The 21,571-nt window shown below is 40.0% G+C and overlaps 1 protein-coding gene across 1 annotated transcript; it reads right to left on the minus strand.

Moving 5' to 3' along the window:
* Positions 1 to 1,515: 1,515 nt before the first annotated feature.
* LOC140232871 (uncharacterized) lies at positions 1,516 to 20,138 on the minus strand. The gene is made up of 12 exons (XM_072312987.1): positions 20,126 to 20,138; positions 12,349 to 12,453; positions 11,612 to 11,764; positions 10,697 to 10,938; positions 9,954 to 10,341; positions 9,031 to 9,270; positions 8,220 to 8,443; positions 7,459 to 7,727; positions 5,522 to 5,724; positions 4,746 to 5,085; positions 3,167 to 3,942; positions 1,516 to 1,883 (listed from the first exon to the last, which is right to left on the minus strand). The coding sequence occupies exons 1-12, from the start codon at positions 20,136 to 20,138 to the stop codon at positions 1,525 to 1,527; spliced, it is 3,312 nt and encodes a 1,103-aa protein (XP_072169088.1). The 3' UTR covers positions 1,516 to 1,524.
* Positions 20,139 to 21,571: the final 1,433 nt, after the last annotated feature.

Below are 21,571 nucleotides of genomic sequence, written 5' to 3' on the forward strand. Positions count from 1 at the left end.
AGGAATTTATCTTTTCTCTCTCTCTTTTAAATTCACTGTTACCATAGTCAGAGTTCATTATAAAGGCAGGCATAGTAGAAGTTTCAGCCAATTACTTTGAGAAATTTCCAGCATATAAATATTCTTTTCTCTCTTGAAAATGTACCTGAACTCAATGATCCGTACTGTGTACACTAAGCAGTGACACCCTGTTAAGTCATTCTTACAACATTACGTAGTGATGCCAGATGTCTACCTATTTAAAGACAATCAGAATCTTCTCCTGCTCTTGAGTTCTGCAGAAAATGATGTTAGTTTCAGAAGTTGCCGTGAATAGAAGCAGTTTTAGAGTGGCAAGTCTTTACAAACAACTACTTACTCATGCAAAACTAAAATGCAAGCATTACATGATTGATAATACCATACACAGTCACTTTGCTCCACACAGCAATTGTGCAAACTGTGCACAAGTTAGACAAGGAGTGCGATCGGATATTACTGCAAACAATCTGGCATAATCATATACCAGTTCATTGAAATCCACAGTTGTAATTCTGCCACCACAAATTTTCCATGCCATTCTGCAAATAATGCAGAGATGTAGTTGAAATGACATTACATCACTCACTACTACTACAACTGTGATAATACATATGAAAACATCTAGTTATTTTTTCTTACATCAAATGATTGTACATTTACATGCATCTTTAAACTCATGATCCTATAGAAGTGAAAACCAAAATGTATATAATTTACAGCGCATTGTGTCATACTTGTCAATAAATTACTATGTGATGAATATACAGGCTTCTCTAGTATTTACAGATATCAAGGTAAGTCACAACAGACAAAAGACACAACACTTAAGACAACATAATATTGATTAATTTTTTAGCTACTTCTCTAACATAACTGAGCTCACATGAAACAGAACATCACTAGTACTGACAGTTCCTTGTCCCACCTATAAATGTACAGATATAGAGAGAAGATGCCCCCACCTTTTTCTTGGCACTAAAGGATGAACAAGCTTCTAGACACTTTCAACTCCAATCTACACAGAAAATAAACTTTACAGAGAAATCACACAAGAGGGTGGACAAGCCAGGATGATGTGGCCCGAATGGTCATAAATATACCACTTAAAGAGTTTACCATTCAAACACATAAGTAGAAAAAGAGCCTTACCACATGATGAATCACTATCAAACAAGTCACTATCTACATTTTCACTAATAATTCTAAAAGCACGAATCACACGTAACTAGATATTTATGTGCATAAGATCTCTCAATTGAGAGTACAAAATCATATCAGTGTAAATATTACACATCTCACCACAGGTCATTCACTCTATGACCCATGGAATAACTTGGCCTAAGGTAATAAGAATTTACATCATTATATTCTTCCCTGCTCAAATAATGAGCTACATAGTAAAATGTATCATACAAGGTGACAATATACTTGTCCACTGCTTATCAAGTGAAAACTGGTACAGTTTACATAATTGGTTTAAAAATAAAAGGGAACACAAACTGTCTACTTCTTAAAGCATGGCCCACTTAGAAGCCGTTTCAAGAAAAGCAGTGGATTCCTGCTGAGGTAGTCATTATCTCGGAGCCGGAGAGTACGACCAAAGATATCACCCGAGGACAACAGCATGTACTCTTCACCTTCCTTCAACTGAGAGCAAAGCATCTGCGGTGGGAACACAAGGGTGTCGATCTCAACATCATTGTTGCGGGGGAGCGGGTGGTGGACGTCTCGAACTAGCACCTCTGATGTGCTGGCACTGATGTTGGACACGGTAAAGAGAAAGGAAAGGGTCTTGGTGCAGTCGTTACGCACTTCCCGCCATGTGGAGTCCCTTGATAGTCCTTTGCACAGGGGGGCTATAGCTGCATGGGGCAAATAAGTATACAGTAAGCATATTGAAATGTCCTGAAGTAAATAAAGCATGATACAGGACAATGTGAGAGACTACAAGCAAGATTTAAAAAAAAAAATCGCCAATGAAAATTTCAAACATGTTTCTATAGACCACATTATTTCCTCCTTTCCCCAATCATTTTCTTTTTTTGCCATGTCTTTCTTTCAAAGTGTATTCAGGGAATAATGTTTTTTTTCCAACTTGATGCTTAATGCTTTTTAATCATAGCCTAACTACCACACATGTTTGGTCAAAATGTGACAAGAGTGGTTCACAGGTTCAACAATTGTAACACACAAACACTGATTGACGTTTGAGCAACTGGGTATTTTTCTTCCCTTGAAATGTAAGGTTTGATTTACCCAAATGATCCCACTGGGCCAACTTTAAGTCATGTTCTTATTAACATGACACATGGAAGTAACATAGACATTGGCCATAGTTTCCAATTTCCTCAAAACTTAAGCCAGAGCGACCAGAAAGTCATCAATATAAAAACTTACTGGTGGCACCATTATTATCACTTTGACTGTTGAAAAGAGAAGTGGAAAACAACTAAGATTTCATCCCCTTTAAATGAGCCTCCTCGTCGCATTATTCTTTTTGTACCACGATACCGGCAAACTAGTTTAACTTGTTATCCGTACCAGTGGGACAATGAGATTTTGCCCAGTGTGAAAACAAAAATGGAAAAAAAAAAATCATTTTCAATCATGATTGTCCATATGTGCACAGGCCAGACTGAAATGCAATTTCAGGTTACCCAAAAGATGTTAGCTGCAGGCCCTATGGCTCAAACAAAATTTCACAAGACAGCCACTGCTCTGAGCTGAATATCTCTAGATTTAAATTATGACATTTCAGTAATTCAGCTCTTACAATTACAACATGGTGAAAGACATACAAATTTGTCTTACAATTAAGGTAATCTGACCTGAGTGAAAACATGGTTTACAGTAACTCAATGATTAAAAAGCAAACAAAACAAAACAAAAACATTATGGATGTGTAAGGAATGCAAACACATTTTCAAACATAAAAAAGCCAGAAGTGAGAAAATACTCAACTCATGCGGTAATTTTTCACAAAATGTTAACAGTATGCAAAGTGAAACAAGGACAAAAGAGTACAAATAAGGAAAATTGAGGAAAATTCTTCCATGATGAATATAAAAACAATACCAAACTGCATAATCTTTATCATGGTATATAAAAATATATTGTGCAGAACTGCAAAAGAAAATTGCAATACCTTGACATTTTCCAAGGTCCATGTTTGGTTCGGAGCCTTCTTTGCAACATCCTCTTGACAAACCCCTCTGAGAGTTTCCTTGCCTTGTGACACGGCCACGGCTGCAGCACATTTCTGTCCGTGGGTTGAAGGCTCTGGTCCGACAGCACTGGTCACGGCCTGCGCGGATAGGGCGGAGACGACCATTACAGCACAGTTGTCGTGTCTTGGAGTATGTTATATTGTTGCAGTTGTGTAGGATTTCTCCCTCCTTGCAAATGGCCTCATCAATGGGGTAGACTTCATCACTGCAGCAGCCATGTGTAAGGGGGTAATACTCTGTGCCGTTACACAGGGGCCAGCCATTCTCGCCCAACTCCATATCACAGGACTCAATCCGCCGGTTGATGACCCTCCCTGAGGGACAGCATGTGGTGTCGTCACCATGGATCTTCGTATGGACTTGCTCATTGCAGCAAAGCGTTGAAGGATCTGTTATGGCCTGATTCCCGCAGCATTCCACGATGCCATTGTAGAGAATTCCATCGCAGCATGTTTGGTTGGCTGAGTCTGGATGAGAGGAATTGCAGAAGGCACGGCGAGCTTCACCTTCTTTCTCAAGGACATACTGCTTGCTCCCAGTGGTGAAGCACTCTTGAGTCATGGGGTCATACGATGAATGGCCACAGCACTCCCTCCCTTCAGTACCATCGTACAGCACTTTATTACAGCACATCATGGAATCAGTTCTGTACACCTGTTTCCCACAGCAAGCACTGCCCTCTGTCATATCGTATCTGAAAGGACAAAACACAGAATATATTTGAGCATCTGTCACAGCATGTACCAGCACCTACTAGGCGACATTCAATTTGACGCTGTAATTTACCCAAGAGAAAGAATCAAAAAGCCTTACTTTAAAAAAAGAAAAAGAAAAAATATAGATATAAATGAACAATTTCTATTTCTCTGGTAAATCGCAATTGCTAAGAGGACTGATACTTTACATCATTGCTTATATCTTCAACAGTCTTCAACAATACCTTTCACTGAGTTGTATATGGTGCTATGAATCAAGCTTCCAGGTGAAAAAAGGGTATGTTCTTGTGACATTTCTTGACCTCAGGGGGTGCCATAAACAGGCAATGTTTGATAATTTACATGACACATTCTGAAGAGTGCATTTAGGTGAAATGATTGTGTCAAGAATGTCTCTAGCTCTCTTAGCCAGGACTACTACATATGACAGTCTCTCGAGGAACTATTGCACAAACACTACAATACGTTCCATGCATTATCCTGATGCAGATGTATGTAACCAATACTCATCAAATTAAAAGGTTACATGCACAGGAAATATTTCAAAGACTGAGAATATTCAACTCTATCACTTGGAGCATACAGTGCATGCAGTGAGCATATGCACTGATATCAGATTAAGGGTCATAAAGCCCTTATGAAAATGAAGTACATGTTGAATCCGGCCCCTAGAGCATTCATACATATTGGAGCATTGGAAGAGTCATCTGACATACAGGCAGACATACAAACATTGGCATAAGACGGCAGAGTCATAATTCTCAATGCGGCAAAGTCTCACCTGAATCCATCACAGCAATGTTCATTGAGTGGGTTATAGAGCTCCGTGCCGCAACATTGCTCATGATCGTTATTTAGCCTCCTCTTTATCATGTCACAGACAATCTCATCTGGCCTGTGGACAATCCCATGCTCTTTTGAACATTCTGTGTCCTCCGCCGAGCGTCGCTGCAACTTTCCTCCACAGCAGGTGATGTTAGGAAGGGTGGTGTCGTATGCTAGCCCACGGCAGCAGGCTGTTGTAGACACGTCGCCATCGTGAACTTGGCCCAAGCAGCAAACCTGTGATGCGGGATTGTAGGCCGTGTAGCCGCAGCATTGGCCACCTTTCAACGGCGTCCCTGCAAATTGGGAAGATGGCAAAACTCAAGTTAAACGACAGCATCATTTCTAATGTCAATTTAACAAGTGATTTACTACATGAACAGCCTCTGAATTCTTGCGATTGTATTAATGGAATGACATTCTAAACTTAGTGGTGTTTTGTGTAATAAACAACTAATACAGGAGCAGCCACTGCACTACACATAAAGAAATAAATAAATCATCTAGTTTCAAATTAGTTTTCCTGAACCAAGATAAAAACATCACATCAGTTATTTTCAAACTTCACAGAAATATGAAATATTAAAATGATATGATGGGCACTCCACCCATCTTTGGTAGGAAAAAAGGAGGATGGGTGGATGCCTGTCAGAGATGGTACCTAACGGTATTCAACTTGTCGAGCATCTTTAATAACGTGTTAAAGACACACAAAAGCCAGCTCTGCTTTACCTGGAGTACTGTGGATGATGCCGCCACAACAGGTCTGTCCAGGACCAATGAGTTGCCCCCCACAGCATTCCTGCTCACTCTCGTCATACTGCACAGGCTGCTCAACGCCACAGAATCTAATCCCTGGTGGGGCACCATATGGCACCAGCTCGTTGTCATGGCAACCAAATTCACGGTTATCATACCATGTGGGGCCACACTCCCTACAGGAATACATGACAAGAGAACCATTTTACTTGCTGATGGAAGAAGACCATACATGGCAAGAGGGAGACAAAACAGCATAAGGGACTGAAGAAGAGTGTAGACAGAATAGTATGACCAAGGACTTTAAAACTAGAAACATTGGCAGCATGACACTTTTGCAAATTGCTGACGGCGAAAAAAATGGTGTCATGATATTTGCTCCTGCAACATTTTGGTCTTACTCTCTCCAGGACTTCAGGTCAAGGTTAACATTGTGATAGAGTTTTAGATTTAGTTTGATGTGAGGATTCAGATTAGAGTTATGTTTGTGGATAGAATTTATGCTTGGCTTAGTGTGCAAAATATTTCAGGGGAGCATTGTTGCAGGAGTGGATGTCATGGAAGTGAAAAAAAAAAATTCTAGTGTACTTAATGTACTAGCATTAAAAGCATTTTGCAGACAAATACTTTCAGGAGCATTTTACTTTTGCTAATCTCGGCTCCTTGTAAAATCTACAAAAGTTTCATGAACACAAAACTTTCTGGTTTTACAGTATACCTGATAATTCAAAACTAGAAATGTCGCTACAGCGACTGGTTATACCCCCGCCAAACAACATTTCATAAGCTTTGGTCAAAACAACATTTCATAAGCTTTGGTCAAAAAACTGAGGAAGTAGTTAAATCTGCAAGATCTTTCCTTGATCTTCTGCCATTAATATGCCGTTACCATGGCAACGTACTTTCGGGTACTGTCGAAAAATGCGTCTTGCACATCTACAACCGAAGGCACACATCTGTACCAAGTTTCATGGAAATTGGGCAAAAACTGAGGAAGTAGTTTGCAACACAAAATTTTTCATCATTTTGGCTCATAATATGTGAGCTGTTACCATGGCAACATACTTTCTGTCACTGTCAAGAAATGTGTCATGCTGACCTATATCCTAAGACAAACATTCAATATAAATTCCATGAGAATTGGAAGAACACTGATGAAGCAGTTTTGCCATGAAGCATTTTGCCCTATATTTTACCAATAACATGCCGTTACCATGGCAACGCACTTTTTGCCACTGCGGAAATATGTGTCTTGCACATTAACATATTCAGATGAACATCTGTACCTAATTTCATAAAAATTGATCAAAAACTGTGGGAGGAGTTCGCAACGCAAGATTTGTACCCATTTTTGCCCATAATATGCCGTTACCATGGCAACGTACTTTTGGGTACCGTCAAAAAATATGTCTTGCACATCTACAACCCAAGGCACACATCTGTGCCAAGTTTTATGGGAATCGGTTGAAAACTGAGGAAGTAGTTCGCGACGCAAGATTTGCAACGGACCGACCGCCCGACCGACCGCCCGACAGCCCGACCGCCCGACTGCCCGACCGCCCGACCGTCCGCTGATTCCTATATACCCCCTTCAAACTTCGTTTGGCGGGGGTATAAATATGTAGAAAGAAAACAATCACACTTCAGTACAAATGGAATAATTTTGGCCTGTTTGGTAAGAGGAAAAAAAAGGCCTTCACATAGTAAAAACGTAATTATATATTTATATATTCCAATTTACATACTAAAACAACAAAATGTCCCTTCAGAACCTGGTATATCAGAGGGCAGCAGGTATTGCTGTGGTTTTTAACAAAGACAGGGCCCTTTGGGAGATCCAACAAATAAAAAATGAAGAAGCTACCCTGGATAACGTGACTGTTTTATCATTATCAGATCTGATATCATACCGAGCATTAGCCTTGGGAAATGGCCAGGTCCGGCGTCCGATACAACTCTCTGTTTCACTGTTGTACACAGCCCCATTCTCACAGCATTGCAGAAGTCTGAGTTCCTCATCGTAGCGGGGCAAGACCAGATAGTCAAGGCAGCATTGCTCCATGTAAAGAGTGTAAACCTGTCCGTCACAGCAGCCCTGGTGCTCAAGCTCATAGACGATGCCGTTACATAAGCCTTTTCCTTCTACTTTGGGCATTATGTATCCATCTCTGGTGCAGATCTGGAATTTTATTTAAGAAAATGATGATAATAAAAATGATCTCTACATGGTATGAAAACTCATTCACACATGTCAACTGTCCTGAGAATGTTGCAATGATTTGATTAGACATTTCTGAAACTGAATGTGCCTGACTGCAACATTGGAATGACTATCAGGAAAGTCTTATTGTGCAGAGTTTGATGTCATCCTATGATATACTTTTTCATAGATGCTTCCCACTAATTGGTTGCACATCTACAGCCTTAAAACTTCCCACAAAAATGAGCACTTGAATTCCATTGAACTGATTACTAAGGACTTTCTCATGCATTTTTAAGTGATCACTATAACCTAGTGGTAGCCTTGTAAATTTCATTTCATAAAACTACATACTGTATAATTTTCATGGATATTAGAATGAATGTCATACCATCTCTACTGACTGAAATCATCACTTCCCCTAATTAACATGAATGATATACGTGTCATCTTCACAATAAGGATTATTACCTCTTTCTGGCTGTTATACGTCTGTCGAAAATTGGCCTTATCCTCTGATCTGTGCCATGGTGCACAGACTGCATCATCATCAGGTCGGCTCTTAGTCAGATTCACAATTTCCTGCAGAGGATAATCACAGAGTTGCTCACCCGAAATTAGAATCTCTGTTCCACAGCAGCGTTCCGGTTCATCAGGAACATTCCAGACTTTGTCATAAGAGTAGCCATTCCAAACTGCGACAGAAGAGAGACAAAAGTAAAAAGGAATCATGAGGATTTCTCTTCATTTGCCAACCAAATCTGACCATACATATAGATATCACTGGGCATCAAGGTTCAGTATCCTCAGTTTCAGTTATTTTCGGTGTAAGCTTGATTTGTGCTTGTTTAATTGGGACAAATTCAAATGATTCTGGTGTGGGCAGTGTGGCATACACACAGTTATTTTTGCACTCACTGCTTCCCATTGAATACCTGGACAATTTTGACTGGACAATTAATTACACATCTTCATAGCAGTTGGTAGCATACCATATTGTCTGAGCGTTGTCAAGTACTTTGTATATGATCAGTGAAGTGTGCTATTAGAAATGTTTTTCTTTTACTGAGTAGGAAACAAAACCATAAATACCTGATATGAGAGGTGTGTAAGTGTCATCTTGATCGCTACATCAGATCCATGTAAACTTCTACGAGTGTCAAATCTACCTATGCAGGAATTTGTAATTCACTATCTACAAGATATCACAGGTGCATCTAGAAACATGGTTTTGAAGTAGATATTCCAAGATATGGATAACTCCTCTAGAAGTTTAACTAACCTTGACAGCAGGTCTGCACTGAAGGGTCAGTTAAAATGACCTCTGTCTCACTGACCACACAGCATGTGCCAACCGTACTATCAAAGACCATGGAATAAGCATCATAAGGGTGGTGACAACACGTCTGAGTGCGTGGGTCAAACTGAGTCACATTCACCTCGGAGCATATCATCGCCTGCTCGTTAATCTTGTCGACGACATCGCCATTTATGCAGAACTGAGTTGTAGTTCTGTAAGAAACTGTAGGATTTAAAAAAATATAACATTCATCAGCATATCTGGAAATGATGGGGAAAAAGGAAAATTCCAACCAAAAAAAAAATATAAAAGAAAGAAAAAGTACAAATGATTTTCTGACAAGGTTATTTTAATGACAAACAAAAATGAAAACATATGTGTCCATTGTAAATCAAATTAAACAAATTTTACACATGTATTTCCCTTTGTCTAAAAAATATGGGCATTTCAGTCACAATACTCAACAATCAATGCACTTGATACTTCAAGAAGTCCTAATATCTCAGTTCATTTCATTTTCTTTCATATCTTCTGAAAGCTGATACACTCAAATAACAAATACACTATGACTGAATACTTGAAGCATTTTCATCCAACTGGACAGAAAGAATAAAGAAGTGTTGATGTTGGGCTTCCAAAGGGAAAAAGAAATTGGATGAAATTTGTGTGAAAGTAACCTTGTTTCATCGCAGGTCCCATTATATTAAAATCATTGCAGAGATGACACAGATATATGACAAAATAATTTGTGCAATTGAAGATTAAGCACAAACAATTCAACCATAGTTGCAGGATAAGTTAGTGTAGTGAAATTTCTAGTAAATAAATATAGTCAAAACTGCTATAATGGCCACCTGTCTACAACGATCAAAATAATTCACAAAACATATCCAGTAAAGACTAACCTGACCCACAGCAAGCTGAGTCTGCATATTTTGGAAATGTGATGTCCTTGCAGCAAATCTGTGATGTTTTAGGATACAGGTCTCCACCGCAAATGTTCCATAGATTTCCGACGCCATAGACTTCGGGGAAACCCAACCTCTTTGTGTCTTTTAAGCAGGAGGAGTTGGCTGGGTTATATCCAGTCACACCACAGCAGCTAAAGGGTGAGGTGAAACTGGAATCCGAGCAGCAAGGTTCTACGTCAGGATTGAATGGGTCATTCCTGCAGCACTGGTCTTTTCCTTCAGTAATGGCATGTAGGTGTCCTCCACAGACCAGATGGGTTGTGGGGTTGAACACATTCTTTCTATGACATGCTGCTGGCCCATCTCTGGGATGTGCTTGTCCCTGCATTTGAACAGAGGAACAACATTGATAACATACTGTATCGATGTAGATTTTGATTCATCCAGGTAGTATGCGACTAGACTTACTTGTGAAAATTATGAAAAGATTTTCACAAGTAAGTCCAGTCGAACAGATTTAATTTACACAATTTTAACATTGATAACAGTAATACTGAGCTATGGCATTGCTGAAATCACTTATAGAGTGGAACCCGGCTAGGGACAGCCACAGCACATATATGTAAGGAAATCATGCAAATTCCCTCCTGGATATGCCTGGTATTTCTAAGTGCATTTTGACATCTATAGAAGGAAAACTTAGCGAAACTGTGGAAATCACAAAGGCAGATACTTACATCACAACAGATGCTGGTTGAATTGATCCATGTGTCGCCACAGCACTGTGCCTCTCCGAGCAGGATTTCAAACTCTCCGACTCGATGGACGAGATGACTGCCTTGGAAGGGGCAGCAGAGCTCTGCGCTCCGGTCATAGGTTTGAGTGGCTCCACAGCATGAGCCAACACCGTTGATGGTACGTCCTCTGCAGCAGGTCTGATGCCTTGCATTATAGTATTCACTGCCACAGCATTCATAGCCTAAATGAAGGAAGTACACATATCACTAGTTAGCCTTGGTTAAAATAAATTTCATCCTCACACAGTGAAATAATGTAATTGTAATAAATATTACTTCTCTCAGTTATCTCTGTGCGTGTATGTGTGTCTGTCTGTCTGTACATGTGAGGGTTTTAATAAATGGCTTCGTGTCTTTGGCAGCAACTAGACTCTGGCGGCCATTATAGACATATTGAATTGCAACATATCACCACAGCCTCATATCAGTAAATAGTACTGAAAGTGCTGGAAATAATATGATTATTACTAAAATACCTGGTAATACAATAATAATACATAATATCTATCACAATGAGCTGACTGTTGGGATAACTGAGATTGTTTGAAGTACCCATCCCTGTGGCAGATCCAGAGGGGGGCGCACCGGGCACATGCCCCCTCTATATCTTTGGTTAAAACAAAAGAAATAAAGAAATGGGGGGGGGGGGGACTTTGCGCCCCCTTCAATTTTGTAAGGGCGCCTCCCCTTTACGGAATTCCTGGATCCACCCCTGTATCCTTCTTCATACTGGTACTTTAAAAGCAAAACATTCCTTTTATTTCTCTCTCTCTCTCTCTTTCTCTCACATACATGTGTATGTGCCTCATGCCTTCCATAAAAAGGAAGATCTTGGAGAAACATGGCTGAACTCACCATCTTTTCTTGAATGATTTGTGTTGCCACAGCACACTTCGTCTGCCGTATCAATGACTTGTCCTCCACAGCATGCTAATCCAGTACCGCTCTCAAGCTTTACCCCGTCACAGCACTCCCACGTGCCATCAGCTGGTAATAAATCAGACCCACCTAAACAGAGCCAGTGAGGGGGTAAGTCATTCAGATACTTCATAATCATTCATCCAATATGTTTTTACAATATTACAGAAAAGCTGAACCTGCACAGAAAACAAAATGCCTTTGAATTCAAGTAGGCCTACAGCCCTACAAAACTGACCAATATGTGAGAATTTATGATCTTATTTGAAACAGGTCATTACAAGCTTCATATCATTTACAGGTAAGTATGCCAGAATATATTTCTACTTTGATTGATCACCAGCCAGCCAAATGCAATGAAAAAATTCCCCGTATCTTTGCAATTTTAATATAGGACACATAGAATTCTTTCTTCTGATAAACACACAAAATTTGCAACAGAGTATGGTACATACACCAGTGGGGGATCCAGAGGGGGGTGAATGAGAAAAAATGACATGAAACCCAGAAGTAGCACCAGAAATATTGTTTGCACCCACCCCCCCCCCCCCCCAGTGGATCACTCATTCATTTTTCTTTTCCATATATAGCTCTATGACAGAAAATGTGAACCTTCATGAAAAATAGCTAGAGGCAACAAATGATGGAATGTACACATTAAACAGTGCACTTACAGCAAGTAAATTGTCCAAGTTCATAGGGAATCACATGAATACGGCTGCCACAGCATCGCTCCCTACTGACATCGTAGCGGAATCCTCCACATAACTGGCTTGCAGCTATGTTGAAAAGGAAAAGAAGCCAAAGTTACTCGTACCTGTATGGACTTACACATCACTCTGAAAAAGTATCAATTCTATAGGCATTTGCAAGCACATTTGCACTTTGCATTGGACGGGGGGATATCTGGTCAAAACACAAATTTGTGGTATCTTTAAGAGACTTCAAGTTCAACTAACATTAGCCGACGGGAAAGACATTTGTGTCCTGTGCCAGCTCTCGCGCACCAGATGGAGGCATTATAATTTGTGGTTAAACTGAGACAATCTTGACGATCATTTCACAATATCTAAGTCAGTCCCTTTCTAAAAGATACATAAATATAATGAGCGAAAAAGAGTGTCCTTCATGCTCACTCCTACAAAATATCAACTGAAGCTTCCTTTGGCCTTTTAGGCCTTCACTGTGATGGACACTTAGGCCAGCACCCATAGATGGCGCTGCCAGATTCGTTTCCGTACGTGACATATAGACTACACGATCTATTCAACAAAACGGTTTAGACACTAATTTTGAAGCATTTTATAGAGCAGCGTTCACTGTTTTATTTTGTTTTTTCTTCCACAGCTTTTCGTCGTGGGAAAGGAAACATCATGATACATGTATCGTATTCGTAGTAGAAGAGGTCTACATGTATTTCATGTACCGTTGCCGACGTAAAGTTCATGCGAGAGCAGCGTGTAAGGCGACAAGAATCACAAGATCAGATCGCGTGAACCAGAAGCATCGACGCTGCGCCCTGGTGAAACACTACTCAGTATACAGTACTAGTACACTACTCCACTGAAGTTTACAGTTTCCCCGTTTCCAATACGTGTATAGATGGTTCGGGTTTACGTATCGAATGTACACTCACCCAGCCAACAGACGATCGCGATCTAGCCAAAAGATTAAATTCCAGCGACGGTGCAGGCAAATGTTATGGTATACCAATGTTATATCATCGAGGTAAGCAATTTGAACAGTAGTAGCTTAGGTTGTAATGCACATGATATACGCGCAAATAATCACTTGTTAGTGCCCAAGGTCAGTCAATGTTCAGCAAATTTCACCTTTGTTTGTGTGTCGAGTGTGTGTACACAGCGGCAATCAAGATGTCATTTCGCCCGCCTAGTACTAGTACTACAGTACCTCCTTGCTAGTACTCGGCGTTGCATGCAAGCAGAGCGATTGCACATCGGCTACTGAGCAAGTGATTGGGGAATCCCCGCAGGATGTCGCAACGCGTGTTCTCAGCGAGTGTATTGTTACGTCACTAAAAGCTAGCTCTGGGCTTCTGCTCGGGGGAGGGGTGGCAGCGCAGGTAAGTTGTAAATTTCAATCTACACTTTTAGTTTTATTGTAGGCTGGTATAATTCTCCCAGTACTATTTTTGCTGTTCTAGAAACTGATGTGAGAAATAGCTCAATTTTGTGTTAAATGCTTAATTATGACTAAATACATGTACCACAGTTATACACTTGAAGCCAGGTGACAGTAGTTATTTTATGGTACGCATCACGAGGGGACTACAGAATACTAGTAATTATGATGGATGTGTGTGTGTGTGTGTGTGTGTGTGCGTGCGTGTTTAATTGGATTAAACAAGCAAAATAGAGTAATGACTATTCTCGTGTAAGGGACATAGTCATGCAGGACAAGAGAAGGATTGATACCTGCAAAGAAAATTCTAACCGTGAGGCTAAAAGCGGAATATACCTTGAGGGAGCCAAAGTGCTAGAAATACTAGCACTGCCACGAGCGGATGATACCACTGCGCCATGAGACCTGTCGATGCTCTACGCTTTGCTCAGATTTCAAAATAATCCTCCGAAAGTGGTGTCCGCTTTGCTGTACTTGACAATGCTTGACGAGAGAGGATCACTAATTGAGACGGCACTCGAACGAAATCTATTCTCACTCCACAAGTGTCAAGTTTTATATAATGCGGGCCATCCCCACGGCCTTTGAAAATGGTAATCCCCTAAATTTAGGGCCTCTGGATGTGACTTCATTCTTAACTATGATATCACTGTATGCCTACGTCATGTGCTTACAACCTTTGTTGGAAAAAATGGATGCGTTTCTGCAATGTAGATCTCTTCAATAACTTTTTTTGGGGGGGGGGTGGGATGGGGCGTGGTGAGGATCGGGGTAGCAAGGGAACTGAGAGAGAATGATATTGACCTGAAATAAACCATCATGTAGATTTCGTAATGGTTTGCACAAAGGTAATCCACCGGGACAGCGTATTATTATCTGGCTTTGAATTTTGACGTCAGTAACATTAGAAACATTGTACATACAGTTCGCCTTTCAGCGCTTAGCAATGGAGTGTATATTCACGAGAAATAAGACACATGACGATGCTATGCATTTTTGTTCATGCTTCCCAGAAATGGCTGCACTCATACACCGAGTGGCATAATGTATATGACCAGAAGCTCTTTTGGATGCGAGTTTATTTGCATGATTCTCAATAATTGATGTGATTTTTATCTGTATTGGAGGTTAAAGGGAATACTTTTGGCTGAGATGGGGATACAAATTCTAACTTTCATTTTGCGAGATAATTAGAAATCACTTAATAAGATATCAATGACAACACAATTCTTAACTGTCTAAGAGATATTAAAAATTTGATCAACATCGGTTTAGAAATGGCTGAAATGTCATTTTTTTTCTTACATTTCACAATCGATTTTCATCAAATAAACCTTGATTGCTCTTAGAATTGGATGTTTCATAGTTTCATTTAAGTGTCTTCTAATTATCTCGCAAAAAGTTAAAATCTGAATCCCACCTCAACAAAAACTACGCCTTCCCTTTAATATTGATTTTTTTTTTTAATCACAGAAATATGAGCTAGGTACAGTAGAAAAAACGTTTTCCCCAAGTGATCTTTATGACAGTTTTGTTATTTTAGTATTGTAGTTTTTCTGTCATACCGCAATGGAGTAGGGCAATTTTGGATGTTGGGACGATTTCTCCTTCATAATGGATGGCACATCGTAAATAAAAAGAGATACATCGCAGTTCCCAAGTAGACAATTTTTTAATCGTCCAGGGCCCTGTTTTATCAAAAGATAAAATCGATTTTAAATTTCCTCAACACACAGGCTGCCATAGACTTATCATAGAAATCAACTTTATAATCAATTTTAACTCTTCATAAAACAGGGCCCAGAACTTTTAGACAGTAGGGACTATGTTGTTAGGCGAGAAAAGTTTCGGACGGTTCAAAATTATTGTTTCCCGGTGCTCAATGTGATTCAAAAATTAAACTATGCTCAGGGCAATTGCCACGACTGATCTCAAGATCTAATAAGAGCGTTAAGATTACCCCACGATCTAGACCACTATTTCAGTCATGGCCCACATTGTGTGACAGACAGAAACCAAAATTCCACGATCATCGCAACTCTTGGTATCGCCAATGCGCAAAAAGCTTCTGCGCACGCTGCAGTGCCCTGTCGAACAGTTGCATTGTAGGATTCTTCTGGGGCAATGTCGCTTCCGGTTGTCTTGCGCGTGTCTCAGTTCCCATGCGATTCAGTGCAATTTTTGTCTCTTTTTCTTCGGTTGCTGTTTTTTCTTCAGCTAGAATTAAGCTTGGAAAAAGGCTTACAACTTCTATCTTTTATATATTTGCAGTCACCAGAGTCTTGATTTGCTACTGCGAGGCTTCAGTGTGTTGGTCACTATGATGGACAGCGAAGAAAGCCTAAATAATAATAATAATGATAATAATAATAATCCTGGGTTAAGAAGAACGTGACCTGACCGCAGCCAAAACCGGTTGCAAGTTTGTCCCCTGAGCCATCACATAATGCATCTATAAAGCGATGCTCGCATCGCGGCACCCAGATATTGGCGACACTTATTTGTGGCGTGCGGAGCATCGCAAGGGACCGAAAGCCTTGCATCCGCTCCAAAGGAATTGGCAACGATCACTAGCATATAAAGTTCCATGGGGCAAATCTATTTTGACTCAAACCATTAACGTCGTGATTGACAATCCATTGTCGTATCAACTGAGCAATGTACAATAACACATTACTTTGTAGATGATTAAGGGTATATCTTACACTGTTCTTTCGAGAAGAAAGAAAAAATAGTGTGTGATAATAATCCCATTTTGCGGCGGAGGCTCATCGTTGCTATCGAGTATGCATCAAGCATGTTGATTTTGATGCGAACTATCAGTTCTAAACAGATACTACGCTCTTTGTATTTCAGTCATACATAGTAGGAATCACTACGTTGCTATTCGAAATTAACCGGTCAGAATTATGTACAGGGATTGGAATATAGTCCTTTGATTGTGCTGATTTTTGATTGCGAAGTTGCCCGCTTCATGATCCCACATTATGTATCCGGCCTTCCACGCAATCTATGCCCACTGAAATATTGTTGTTGGTTGTAAAAAGGAGGTATCAAATAACACCTTGGCTGTACATCGTGGTCATGCCATGGAAGGAGTGAGAATTAGCTTATTCTACAAAATGTCTCTGGGGAACCAAATGATGCCTTCGAGTGTAAACAGCAGTACTTAGGATATTGACTGTGAGCGTAGATACCTGTGAACTTTGCTCACGGTGTCATTCTGTATCTATTTGACTAGCGCCGATTGCAGCAGTTTCGCATGCCTGATGTTAATTGCAAACGAGTTTAGTATGTATCTAATAAGAACGAATGATGTCCAAAATGTTCTCTACTTCACAAACGCCAATCAAAGCTGCACTAGTCGGACTACTAATGAAGCAGTCAGACTAAATGTGTAAAATGACACACTCTAGAATTTATGCAAATTGATTAATCACTTACCTGGGCAAAAGTGAAAAAGAACCCCAGCAAGCAAACACCACCATCCACACTGATTCATCATCGGGTTTGTTTTTTCTTATATTCCTTCTCTCTCTCTCCTGTGTTTTCTGTGCAAACAACTTTAGCTCGGATTTCTTGGTACAACAGTTTCGAGGGGTTTGACTCGTGTTGTCGTTCTGACGAAGACTAAAGTTTAAATCTCTATCCCATAGATGTTTCCCTCCTTTTATATGACACTCGATCGGATGCGAACACCACGTTTACTTCGGTCAGAATAATGAGGGCGACCTTTTATCGGCGCATCATATTGTACGGTGGTGATTCATTTAGGAGTCTATAAATAGCATCCGCGGGATATCCCCATCCATCGCAGCTGACTATTCCACATCGAGTGAGCGTGCGGTGCTAACGAGCTTTCGGTTTGCTGACATTGGGATACGCAGGCTTGGTCAGTTGGTTAAGAGCTCGTTGCGAGTGATCGGAAGTCTTGCGCATTGCATAATGTATATTTCAGTCTCCCACGATGAAGAGATTATGTCCTCTGCTATTCTCCATTTTAGGAGTAATTTCACTTGCCACTCTCTTTCCCTTTTATTATCCTTTATCCATCCATTTATATCTACTTTCGCTGCTTTCTCTCATTTCATTCAGCATCACTTTAGCAATACGCAAAACCAGTTATATAAGCTGAAGGAACAATTGCAGACGAACATCATGAACTAAGTGAAAGTTTTCACAAATCATTCAATTTTTACAGAAGTTAAACTTTCCCCCCCCCCCCAAAAAAAAAAAAAAAAATCAATCTTTTAACTTTTATCGTTTACATAGCCTTTCGGTATAATGCTTAGAAACGTTGATTTGAAAAAAAAAAACACAAACACGATTTACAATGATGCATGCTAAAAGCTTTTCTTATTTTTTGTCCCTGCATTCGCAACGTGTCAGATTGATAACTGGAAAAAAAAATATTTAAAACATCTAATGATCATTGATTGCATTTCTGTTTGGGATATCGGAATACTTCGTGGTCTTCTATGGCCATAATTTATAAATATTCATTTCATTATTTCTTTGCACCCTCATTAACCTGTTTTATAGTGGAATTAGCGAGCATAATCATAAGACAAGTGTACAAGAATTTCTGAATGTATGTCCCATGGCATCTATCCCAATCATGTTGACCACTACTGATATCGATATAGGTCTACGTTGGTTAAGTACATATATAATATATCGCAGAATTTTCATGATTTTAAGGTAAGAACTCCCTTGCCTTTCGTGATGCCATTACTGGTAAACTCAATTGAAATGAGTATCTCAAATGCCTGATGCTAAACATTTAATCTTTACTAATGTACCAGCTCATAGTAACAAAATAAGCAAGATCTCAGAACCTGTTCATTATGATGACCATTTTATTGCTTTGTGGGAAATTTTCCAAGATTGAGAGAAATATAATGAAAGATGTGGAATTATATGCAAAACCCCTCTAAATGTCCTGCAATCCCCCAGTTTGATGTATCATATTTCTCTTAGAACTTCATCATTTCATTCAAATGTGACATCACAAGAAAGCCAGTAATTTTCTTTGGGGTGGGGTATACAATAACAACTCGCTTGTTACATTATGCATCCCTGGAATGCACAGTACGACTGAGCACAAGGAAAGCTCAAATGTGAAAAGATGAGCACAAGTGTTATATGCCAATCAGTATAATAATCCCATTTTGTTTTGTCTTTGATTCAGATTCAGATCCTTTGTTCGTAGAATTAAAAACACTAAAGGTAAATGATATTAATTTTTTGCAAAATTCACTTTTTATGTTTCGTTTGTATAACGGTCAGTTGCCATCTTCTTTTTTCTCATTATTTCATTTAAACAAGGATATACATTCTTATCCCACAAGGCAATCTGATAAATTTCATCTACAAAATCCTAAAACGGTGATGGCTCTGAAATCTATCAGACACACTGGACCTGATATTTGGAACTCTCTTCCTTCAGAAATTCGAACTTTAAAGTCTATGTATTCTTTCAAGAAAGCTGTAAAGACAATGCTGCTCTCTGGATATCAGTGATCTTATAATGTCATTGCAATTGTATTGTATATGAAATTCCCTCGTGGAATTATCGTTGTTCTGAATTTATTGCGTAATGTTATGTAACCGACCATGACCTGTAACTGTTCACCTGTACCTCGGTGAGAAAATACTTTGCCATGCTTTGCTCTTCAGAGATCCAGGTGTTCTAACTTTGTGTAATAGTGAAAGCAGACAGACCTCTCCTCTCTCCTTTCTCCTATCCCTATCTCTATGCAAGTCATCCCTTCCCTATTTTCCTATATGTTATGTATTATGTACGAGGGCTGCATGCAAATCAAACAATGCTTAAGCTGTAGCCCTTCTGCGTTATTCATTGCATCACTGTTCTGTTGGACATTTATGTACAGGCAATGAAGAAATGTATTGCTGTATATTCTGAAGGTAATGAAAAAACTCAATTTGTCAGCAATTAGTGTTCATGTATATCCATTTATATGTATGGTACCATTAATGTATATGATATATGTTTATGTATCTGCATGAGCAATGATATAATGCAGGAACCAATAAAATCAAATCAAATCAAATCAAATCTTTTCAGGGAAGGCATGCGTTTGCAAAATGCATTGTGAAATTATCATTATATTCTAGGTGTCATCCATGGATCGAACTCTTCAGTATTATCTGTACATTAAAATTAGAAATAAAGGTTGACCAAACAATCATGTAATTGTTTAGTGCTCACATTTCAGTAGTGCTCATTGCTATGGCCTTTTTCATAGAAACAGTACATTATAAATAGCACTGTGTGACTTCACTTACGATCTGTCCCCATATTTACTTGTTTTGAACATTCCACGAACACCCAATCATAGCAAGTAAGTTGTCATTTTAAAGATAATTTATGAGGCTTTCTTATGTTGTCATATCTAATGAAGATAATACCAGGATAAGAGTAATATGATATGATAAACTTTAAATGTAGAACTTATTTTGAGGAGTATATGATATGAAACTTCAATCTTGCTGAGCTGATTGACTTGGTTATGGCTATAATGTAGGCTAAGTATTGCCAAAATTTCCTCGTTACAACAATAGAAAATGAAAGGAATGGGACCTGCAAAATTACCATGTTATATCAGATATCTCACTTATCCGACCTTTCATTATCTGACCTCTGATAACGAGATTCCACTTCACTATAGCAGGAAGGTGTGAAATAATCCAGTGAGGTGAGCACACCTCCCTGAATAATCTACCTCCATGGTGCAATTCTTACGCCGACAAACCGAAGGGTGAGAGAAGGTGACGGCATGACGCAAATCTCTCGTTTGAAGAGGCTACACCCCAGTAAATAATGCCAGTGCATATCTTGGCAATCAATGACTTAAAGTCAAAGATATAAAACACCTGTTTCTTGACCCTGGCCTAATCTAAGCATCAGTCATCGCCACAGCGCCACATGAGGGGGGGGGGGGCACCGCGAGAGGAGGAGATTGTTTTGGTTTTGGCATGGGCCATGTAGCTCCATGGTGCGTGTGTGTGTGCGTGTGTGTGTGTGAGTGTAGACATTCAGTGTATGCAGACAGAGCATGCCTGTACTGTAGTGACTGGAACTATTGTCATTCCATTTTGCTCTCCCCTTCTCCCTCCCCCATCTCTCCCCCCTCTCCCTCCCTCTCTCCCCTCGCTCTCCCTCTCTCTCTCTCTCTCCCTCTCATACCCCGCGTTCACATTGTCCCCCGCGTCGCGGGGACAGCCTCAAGAGATCTTATCTTTTTTACGACTGACCGTTCACATTGGTATCTCATCTGTCCCCGAGCTGTGGGGGCAATTGGGGCTTGGGGCGAGCTCTGCCAGGCATAGCGCATGCGCACATTTGATGACCACAGCTGGACGCTATCAATTTCGCCCCAAGGTCACTCTCCCCTCCAAATCTTGTCCCCGTACCCGACTTGATTCGCGGGGACGAGGGGACAAGTCCCAGCGAGCGTTCACATTATGGTTTTGGAGGAGAAAGTCCCACAGCTCGGGACTTTCCCCGCGGCGCGGGGGACAATGTGAACGCAGTGTCTCTCTTTCTCAATGATCCAGTCAGCAGGCTGATTGTAACCAGGGAGGTAGTCTCACCTCCCCGTTGTAACTCACTGCCAAATAGCACATTGTCAGCACCGGCAAACTGGCAATGCTCTCCTTCTTATTCCTGTATTTTCGTTATTTACGGGTCAATTTTTTTCGTTCGAAATGTAAAATGGATGACCATAGAAT

This window comes from Diadema setosum, chromosome 1 (assembly GCF_964275005.1).
Source record: "Diadema setosum chromosome 1, eeDiaSeto1, whole genome shotgun sequence".
In the NCBI taxonomy this organism is placed as follows: Eukaryota; Metazoa; Echinodermata; class Echinoidea; order Diadematoida; family Diadematidae; genus Diadema; species Diadema setosum.

Coding starts and splice junctions, on each gene's coding strand:
- LOC140232871 (XM_072312987.1), bottom strand. Junction 11,765..12,348: donor ACTTGGACAATTTACTTGCT/GTAAGTGCACTG, acceptor GGCTCTGTTTAG/GTGGGTCTGATTTATTACCA. Junction 1,884..3,166: donor GGACCTTGGAAAATGTCAAG/GTATTGCAATTT, acceptor TGCCCCATGCAG/CTATAGCCCCCCTGTGCAAA.